General features: G+C 42.2%; 1 protein-coding gene across 1 annotated transcript; it reads left to right on the plus strand.

The window, feature by feature from the left end:
• Positions 1-1,566: 1,566 nt before the first annotated feature.
• On the plus strand, positions 1,567-10,136 carry SLC16A13 (solute carrier family 16 member 13; the record flags this gene model as incomplete). The annotated part of the gene is made up of 4 exons (XM_084278393.1): positions 1,567-1,768; positions 5,524-5,667; positions 7,273-8,067; positions 9,910-10,136. 4 exons carry the CDS (start codon positions 1,567-1,569, stop codon positions 10,134-10,136), a joined length of 1,368 nt encoding a protein of 455 aa, XP_084134519.1.

The raw sequence follows: 10,136 nt of genomic DNA on the forward strand, positions 1-10,136 counted from the left end.
TCAGGAATGGAAAGTCCACCAGATTCAGACTTCCAGATAAGTGAAGTAGCTAACACTTACTTCCATGGCCACAGTGTGGCCAGCAGGTCGAGGGAGGTGATTCTGCCCCTCTACTCTGCTTTTGTGAGACCTCACCTGGAGTACTGTGTCCAGCTCTGGACTGAGTCCAGAGGAGGGCCATGAAGCTGATCAGAGAGCTGCAGCATTTCTCCCGTGAAGACTGGCTAAGAGAGTTGGACTTGTTCAGTCTGGAGAAGAGAAGGCTCTGAGGAGACCTAATTGTGGCCTACCAGTACTTAAACGGTCCTACAGGAAGGTGGGAGAGGGACTGTTCACCAGCAAGCGTAGTAATAGGACAACAGGCAATTGCTTCAAGCTGAAAGAGGATAGGTTTAGATTAGACTTTAGGAATAAATTCTTTGTTAAAAGGGTGGTGAGGCACTGGAACAGGTTGTCCAGAGAGGCTGTGGAAGCCCCATCCCTAGCAGTGTTTAAGGGCAGGTTGGATGGGGCTTTGGGTAACCTGGTCTAGTGGAGGGTGTCTCTGCCCATGGTATTAGGGCTGGAACTAGATGGTCTTTGAGGTCCCTTCCAACCCAAAGCATTCTGTGATTCTATGATATCCAGAAGATTGAAACTGACAGCTTTCCTGCTATTTTAAGGTTAGGAATCTATTCTTTTTTCCTACCTCTTATCCTGTCACACTAGTGATATTAGCAACTTAGCCAATACAGTTATGCTTTATCCATACACACAACAATGACAAGGCACTGATGGGCACAAAGAACTGCCTTGATGTCTTTGAAGTTCATGAAGTTTATTGCAATGCCCAGAGAATGTTAGAAAGTATGGTATCCCATCAGGCATTTAATTTTCTAATTGTTTACAATAATGAATTGATATGAAAAGTAAGTGGAATAAGGTTCTCAACATTATTACATCTAATTATATTTAAATTAGGTATTAGGAAAGATTTCTTCACTGAAGGAATGGTCAGGCATTGGAATGGGCTGCCCAGAAAGGTGGTGGAGTGACCATCCCTGGAGGTGTTCAAAAGACTGTGTAGACATGGCACTCGAGGACACGGTTTAGTAGACTTGGTGGTGTTGGTTTGACTTGATGCTCTTAGAGGTCTTGTCCAACCTTAAAGATTCTATGATTCTACTAGAATGGGTAGGTTCCTGGGCCTGTCTTTGAAAATCTTAATGTCTGTCATGTCTTTTCCTGTTGTCTGCATTCCTATTTTCACATCTGGATGGTTCTTTGTTCTGTCCTTCTTACCTGAATATTTTTCCTTTCTTTATTTTTTCACTGTTTTATTTTGTACTCTGCCTTCTCGCTCCTGGGGCACTTCTTTCCAATGTAATATTTTCAAGCAAACCACTGAAATGCATATTGTATTTTCATTTGGTAATTACTTGTGTAAGCTATTCCTAGAATCTTTAAATTAATGTCTGTAACACTCGGCCTTCTACTAATTTGCAGATCTGCTAAAAGCTCTCACCATCATCCCTGCCACTCCAGCAAAAAAAAAAAACCTGAGAGAAAATCTGAGCATTAGAAAAGATGCAGATGAAAGACAGCAATCCACCAGATGGTGGCTATGGATGGGTTGTGGTCGTGTCGGCCTTCATGGTGATGGGTCTCACCGCTGCTGTCCTCAAGACTTTTGGTCTGTTCTTTGTTGAAATCCAGCAACACTTTGATGAACTTGCAAGCACCACTTCTTGGATCACATCAGTAACTATTGTCATCTTTCATTTAGGAGGTAGGTAGATGTGCTGCTCCCACATTTTATTTTAATGTCTTAACTTAAAGAGCTTCCTTAAAGAAAACCCATAAAATGAAAACATGTGAGGGCAATACTTCCTTCTTTTGTTTCTACAGAAAATTGTCATTTGCTTCCTTTCATAAAAAAAGTCTCCATGCCTCAGACATTGAATGGATTAATGAGGACTCTCTTTTTACACAGGAAACGGATTGCCTTAAAGACCTCCTAGACTCATGATTCATTTTTCCTGCAGGTTGGAATCAAACTCCTTGAAGATAATCCTAAGAACTCCAGAACTTGTTAGATCAAGCTCTTAAACCCGTTTGTGCAAGTTCACTGATCTCACAGTGACTGTCACTTTTTCAAAGTATTTTAAGACATGAGGACTGTTGCCCTGCCTAGCAGATAACCCACCAGCCTCCAAAATGGTGACTCTCAGTTCTGCTTCCCTCCACTTCTCCTTTTTGTCTTCATCAAGGTCCCCATTTGTTCCAATTATTGTGAGTTCTGGCTCTCCTTTTTCCCCCTTAGGATGATTCCGAGTCATCAATGTAACAGAAAACTCACCAAATTAAACAAAAGATATGCACCAGTTCATAGAGGGCATAGGGAAGACAAGACCATGCAAGCACAGAGTAACGGAAGAGGGAACTATACCCATCAAAGGCAATGAGCTATAGGATCAGATCAAATACCATATCTCACCAAATGGGGGAGAGAAAAGTACCAAACATGCTACATTTGACTCTTAACTTAGTTGTTGACAGGGTCCTTTGTGCCCTTGTAAACTGCATGATCCATTGCCATTATGGTGAGGATTCCAAACATGTGCAGGCATGAACCGTACAGAATTGGTGAAGTCCACGCTAGATATTCTCATGCAGATACACAGTTGCAATAGGTAAGTATCATTACATAATAGAAGCTCCCATAATTCTGTTTGTGAAGACATTTCATAGCATGGACGCTCTGTAATTACACACATCCTACTCAGTCCACACCTACCAGCTTTATTGCTTGTAATTGCAACTGTTCTTTCTTTGAAACGTGCATTCAGAGGAATGAGGCAGTAATTCAAAGTCAAACTGAAAAGATAAAGCAAGTATCAGTTCCATAAACTGCTATCCTTGATGCCTGATTTGCAGTATTAGAACTTGTTTCATTTTTTCCAGAATTAATTGAAAAATCAATGAAAATCCTGCTTTTCCACCTACTTCACAGAGTACAAAAATGAACAAATATGAATCTACCAATTTGGTTTAAAAATTAGAGTTATCACTGACATTTTGATTCTATTTGGTCACTCAGGCATATGAACTTAATGAGGAATAAAAGCCAACATAGGAAGATGAAAGAACTCAGAGTTCTGTTTAAGATTTTTTGCATTTTGGGTTTTTTAAAATATCTATTTACATTATACAGGAATGTATCAAGTATAGAACATGTTAAATAATAATATAAAGAATAAACTAGCAAAACTGTATTGTCTAGTGAGGCTGGCCTGCCTTAAAGAAGGGAGCTATATTTCAGCATAAATTGTTTTTCATCCTTTGAAATCCTATTAAAATAATCCTCTTTCAGTAAATACAGCTCGATAGACAAATTTCATAACCTTTCTGTATAGCAGTTCATAATGTCTTGGATCAGTAAGTAATTTTCCTTATCTTCTCCTGCCTTTGCTTCATTTATAGGGACCAGAAGATTTTCTGCTGAAGACCATCTGAGCCTCCAGTTATTTGAGCATCTTTCCTGGCCTGGCTTAGTCTTTCTTAATATGCTCCTCTGGGAAACCTTCGGTGCCGCTTGGCTCAGTATGAAGGATGATCAATGAATTATTATTTTTTTCCCATTTGGACCCTTTCAACAGCAGCTCTGTGTCCCGTGCAGAAGGAGAACACATGCTTCAACCTTTGGGGTTTGCACCTGCAACAGGATATTCAATTTACCACAGGAAGGATTCATTCCATCACACAGTTAGATCTTCTCTTGGTACTGATGTGCATCTACAATAACCTTTCTCTTTGCACTGTGATTATCAACCCTTTTAATTGGTTGTAAGTTTTCTGTGTATTGCCCTTTATTGTTTCAGACTCTGGATCCTAGAGGTCTTCTCCATTTCCAGTTCTGTGGCTAGCATCTTCCTTCTTCCTGCTAACCCATGTTCAATTTCTGCCTATTTATTCTCCTCATGCTCTATTAAAACCTGTTTTTTGGTAGTATTTCTTCTCCAGCTGCAGATCTTTCTCTTGTCTTAAAGCACTTCCATGGATCTCTCCTAACAGATCTCTACCCTCAGTGGGTTTTTATCTTCTTTGTTCATCACAGATGTATGATTCTCCAACTGTATAAGCTGTAACCTGCCTCACCCTTTCCATTACACCTTAGAGACCATGACTGGATTCCAGAATTGTTTTTACATGCCTATCAAATAACTGTATTTTTGCTGTACATACTGATGTGACATTTGGGTTTTGTGTAACTTCTGCCTGCTACCTGCTATCAGACAGTGTATGTCCTGCAGCCATCATTATCACTCTGCCAGCTTTATATCACTTACCCTAGGTGCCAAATTCTCTTTATTCTTATCTTGCTCAACACAGGTGAACATACAACCTGCCCCTACAGAGCATTTGAAACCACCCTTGCTGACTGCACTCCTTCATTGTCTCCCCCCCAACTGCTCCCCCTTATTTCAGTTTATAAGCATGGCCCTCGTTAACCCAATTTCAACTCCAGCTTCCAGAATATCAATAAGCTTTAGGGAGCTGACTCCCTCTCTTCTTCACCAGGCCTCACAGAGAACTGGTGGTGTCAGGTGTGACTTGGGAACCCTCTAGTGGCCATCGTTATATATATATAAAAATTATATATTTAAAAACATAAAAACCTTCAATACTTGGGGTGTGAAATTATCCCCATAGAACAGAGTGCCTTTCCATGGTGGGTATGGCCTTGATCTTAACTCTATGATGCTGATGAAATAAACAGGGAGGCAGTATAGCTGATCGTCTATCAATCACAAATATCCCTAATATTTCAGGTGCTTCCAGATACCAACCAGAGACCAGGGCTCTAGTTTTTGGAACTGCTGTGCTAGGTCAGACTTGTACCTGGTGCATTTTTGCCCTTGTGTGTTGGAAAAGTTTCTGCAGCCTGCTGAGAGAAGCTGTACCACTGAAACAAGAAATTAACAAATGAACTGCAAATTTCCTGGAAAATTTCCTACCTCAAACCTCAATCTTTGGTTCTTTATAAAACTTCTGCAATTCCAGGAACAGACAAAACTTCCAGCAAAGCCCTAGGAGATAAGGATTAGTTTTCTCTTGAGAGTTTTCATGCCAGTCACCTCAGCAATACACTATCAGTAATATGATTTTTATAGATTAACCATGTCTGGGGTTACACTTCCTGCTGAAGCATTACAGAGATTTCTCTCATGTGGCTAGTGGTGTCCTTACATGAAACTCAATAGAACTGTTCTGCAAGGAAGGCACTGAAATGTTCTTTCCCTTTAGAAAAAGTCTGTATGTTCTCAGTATATTCCAAAATCTGTGCCCTAGAGACAGTTATTCCCCTGTCAACAAGGCTCCAGCTTTAAACTGGCTTGGACCCTCCCCATCCAGCAGAATTCAGGCTGTTTGAGACAGTATTCTGAGGGTATTTCTCTTCAAAATGCTTTGAGTTTTTGGTCCCATCAATCAGCTTCGTGTTCCTAACATGCTTAACTTTCTTCTCTTACACTACTGATCCAGCCCCTGTTGCCAGCTCGTTGTGTGTACGATACACCCACCGGGCTGTTGTGGTCACAGGAGGACTCCTGGCTTCTTCAGGAATGGCACTGGGATTTTTTGGACTCAATATGGTCTGGATGTATGCAACAACTGGCTTCCTACAGGGTATGGCTTTATGGATTTCTTTCACCAGCAACTTAGAGCCCTTATTTGAGGATGATACTGTTAGAAGTTTTAAAATCTGATTTTCCAGAACCTCTCTAAAGGTCACTTCCTTCATGTCCCACTCTGGAAGGAAGAAGCTGTCCTGCAATGACAAAGAAGTTGAATAATTAGATGCTAGTAATAGTCACCTGCTAATTAGTATGCAACCAGGAAGTGTGACGTTTTGGTTTTTACTCTGCAAAGTTTTAAAGAACTTAAAGGGTGTTGAAGCTCCAGGACATAGAGATCCCAAATTTTGTACTGTCTATCAAATAATCTTATGTTTTCAAACACAGATGCAGGCTTTCAGATGATTCCAATGTTTTCCTTTACTCCAGGTGAAAACAGGCCAGAAAGTTGTCTCCAACAGCTAGCAGATTTTCCTGGAACAGGAAGCAAAGCTGGCAGGCAATAAAATAAACCATTCCCGGTTCCATGCTGGATGCCTGAGAAAATGTCTGGAATTTGGGCGCTTGGACAGTCCTGGGCTGCCAAATAGTTCCTAGGGAGCCATTAAAAATCACTAGAAGTCAGAGCAGGTTTGAAGCCTGCTCAAAGCAGTCAGGCTGGAAAAGGAAGAGTGCACTGAGATAACACACGGGCTTCTTTCACATCCTCCCCGTGTGGGAGAAATAAGGGTTAAGACTGTACAAAGTGTGCACCACCTCGAGTATCCTTGACACTGTGTTCTGGAACTGCAGTAACCAGGAGAGGATCTCCTCATGGACTGAGGATTTAGAACAATAGGACCCTTCAAGGTATTCTTTCCCTATTATGTGCATATACATCTATCCTTTGAGCAGTACCAAGAAATCTTGTATCCTCAGATAACTTAAGGTGATTATAATACTAAAATATACACCCCCTTGTGAATAATGAGCGTACTAACTAGGAGACCTCCCCAGATGTTTGGAACATAAAGTAAAATGCTTATGTATGATGGGGGGAGGGAAAGGGGGCTGAAAGGTGGGTGAAGAAGTTTAATAACACCAATCAGATGCATTTTGTTATTTTAAGGGAGGAATGCTTGGTGCGTCCCCTGTGCTGGCTGATGTCAGATGCCTGCACCCTACTCTGCAGACTAGAAACAAAAACCAAATACCTCAGCTGTGTGCGCTGATTGGCTCTTCAGCACACTGGCTGATGAATGCAGATTTTGGGACAACACTCCCTCACTTTCTAGGCTGAATGCAGCCCAGCTTAAGCCAGCAATCTGATCTAGTACTAGCCTTAGTTAGGACACCGTGGACACACTGAGGTCTGTCTAGTTTCAACCACATTACCATGTGATTTCTCACCCAGTAGCAAGCTTGTCAAGCCAAGGCCCCCCCACCTCCCTGTGAGAAGAGAATAGTGCATACTTGAACAATCCACTTATTCTCACAGAATATACACTGCACATAAATTTTTACACAGAGAACAGCAGAGCTTATGCTTCTGCTGAACAAAAACGTGTTTATCAGTTTTTCGCTTTGCAAAGGTAGGAGCACTGACCACTTTAAGCTCCACCTCCACAAAATACTGCAATTGTGTCTAACTGGTGCTATTTGTATTGGTGTTTTCCAGGACTTGGGATTTCCTTTTCATGGACATCAGCCATTAGCATTGTTAGCCACTATTTCTCCAAGAGAAGAGCTTTGGCCAATGCTATTGCCAGTGCTGGAGAATGCGCTTTTGCATTCACGTTTGGGCCATTTTTCCAGTGGCTGATTAGTCAGTATGGATGGAAAGGTGCCCTCTTAATCATAGGTGGCATCCAACTCAACATTTGTGTCTGTGGCGTACTGATGCGGCCTCTGGCAAGCAGCTCCCTCCACGCTGAAACTGAGACGCTACCTGGCAGCGGCACATCTGGGAAAGACAAAGAAGACAAGTTTGCCATGGCACACAAAACTTTCAACTGGATGCTTGTGAGGCAGCCAGAGTTTGTACTTTATGCCGTTTTTGGCATATTAGCTGCGATGAGTTTCTTTGTTCCTCCGTTATTTTTAGTTCCACTTAGCTACAGCCTGGGAATCGATGAATCGTGGACCGCGTCCCTCCTGTCCATTTTGGCTACAGTGGACTTCGCAGGCAGGCTGCTGTGTGGCTGGTACGCCAATCTCCACGTTGTCAAAACTGTTCATTTGCTGACAATGACTATTACGCTGATCAGCACTTCCCTGATGCTGTTGCCCTTGGCTAGCAGCTACCTGTCCTTGGCAATATTCACTGGCTTCTATGGATTCTTCTTCGGTACAACGGTCGCTATCCACATCACGGTGCTAGCAGATGTTGTAGGCATGTCAGATTTTGACAGTGCTCTAGGGCTTTTCATGCTCATTCGAAGCTCTGGAGGTTTTGTGGGGCCTCCTCTTGCTGGTAAGTTAAGATGATACTTTGCCAAATAGTTTACAAGAAAAAAGGGTAACCCAAACCGAAAGAAATGTGGATCTGGGCCCAAATTTCCCTCTTTTTTTAGCTCGGGGGTATCTGGACCAAGAAGTACATGAAAACTAGGAATTGGTTCAGTTTATCTCCAAGATATTTCGCTCCCCCTCTTCTCTGTGGCTTTAGAGATACTTGTTCAACATGAAAGCAGGAAAGAATGTTGGGGTTTGCGTGGTGGTATTCCCAGTTCCTGACTCCCACAGAATCCCACTTGATGGACCCCCACTGCCTTGCTATGAAAGCATACCTTTGGGACAAGTAGCAGATCCATACTTCCAGAGAAGAAACTGAAATTTGAGACCTGTGATGTTGCACAAATGCTGGTATTGTTGGGAGGGTTTCTAGAGAAGGTCAAATTGAATAGCTTGAAGCATTTGGCTCTGTGAACCTCAAGGAAATATTCTCAGAGATGCCTGCTGTTTTCAGGCAGAATTTGAGCTAATCAATATAACAAATGGGGGAGGCAGCACATAAAAACAGTGGGAAGAGAGGGCAGACAATGAGACAGCACATGGATTTATGGGCTGGCAAAAAGACAAAGTCATCTTGGAAAAATGCAAGACAAACAAGCTGCAAGCTGTAGGGACTTTACAAAGTGATATGGCAGAAAAATGACCAATGTGACTTACAAAATGCATATCTGAGTCCTCATTCAAAGACCAGTGCTCATGCACAACGATGACTTTTGTGGTAATGACACCACTAAGAGGTTGCAAATGGGTCAGATTGAATACCGGAGCATTTTAATTCACTTTTGAAAATACAGGAACCAGCAGGATTTACAGAGAATTTGAGATAGAAGTGTATCAAAAGTATGTTGTGAAGACCTGACTACAATAGAGAGGTAACAAGACATGTATCTATTGGCAGGTCACTACTGCTGGTTACCTGGGGATCAGCATGACCCCTTTGTGCACATATAGTAAGCTAAAAGGAAGTTATACAAGAGGAAGCAACCCTGAGTGCTTCTTGAGCTCCTACTTTAAGAGTAAAAATGAAAAGATTAGGATTCAGAGTTCCTTTGTCTAACAGGCCTGATGCTAGGTTGCAGGGAAGGCTGGGGACTATGCTAAATGTGGACAAACTTTCCAATGCGAGACCAAGAAAGCAGCCTTCAACACCCCGTGAATGAAGCTCCCATCCTACCCGCCGAGCAGCTGGTGTGACCACATGTACTGCTGCACTACTGCTGCTACTATACTATTGCTTTTTCATTAGGGTACACAGTAGCATTAGGTATTTTGACTGGCTTCAAGCTACCTAAAAACCAGGTGTTTTGTTCACGCCTGTGCTCTGTAAGATGATGACCAGGAAAGCCCATCACACTGCCCGCAGCCTCTCCAACTCTGCCTCCAGCAGAGGCCTCTCCTTTCCTTCTTTACAGTTCCTCCTGCTGAACAGTTACTGTTCAGATCACAGCAACTGGTGACAGCTACACCACAGAACAAGCGGCTACTCAGATACAAAGCTACGTGATCTGGGGTGTTTTTCTGCCGTTATCTGCACTGTCTGCCATGGTTTAGGTCGGAAAGTGCTTCAAACTGCAGCATTTTGCTTTACTAGCGACTCACATATGCCAAGTAAATGAGATGTGATCTGTGTTTCAAATTTTAAAATGCTACAATGTGGTGATGTTCCATTCACTCATGATGTAGACAAGACAGATACTTAGTCTGCATGCTCTCTTTGGGAGAGGATATGTTCACACTGCTGAGCTGATTCACATTAGCCTGATTTCTATCGATCACATTGCTGTCATTTGTTTCTCTCCAGGTCTGATTGTGGACATGACTGGAGATTACAGAGCAGGCTTCTACATGGCAGGAGCAACTCTTGTACTATCAGCTGGACTTTTAGTTACTTTAGATCAACTCCAACTAAGAAAAGAAAGAGGAAGCCAGACTAATACTAAATCAGAAAAGTCAACATTACCCTACCCTTCCCTCCATCTCCCGAAACTTCAAAACAGAAGGTATCAAGAACATGATGTAGTGGTGTGA

Source organism: Gallinula chloropus (assembly GCF_964237585.1).
Source record: "Gallinula chloropus genome assembly, chromosome: Z".
NCBI classification, from domain to species: Eukaryota; Metazoa; Chordata; class Aves; order Gruiformes; family Rallidae; genus Gallinula; species Gallinula chloropus.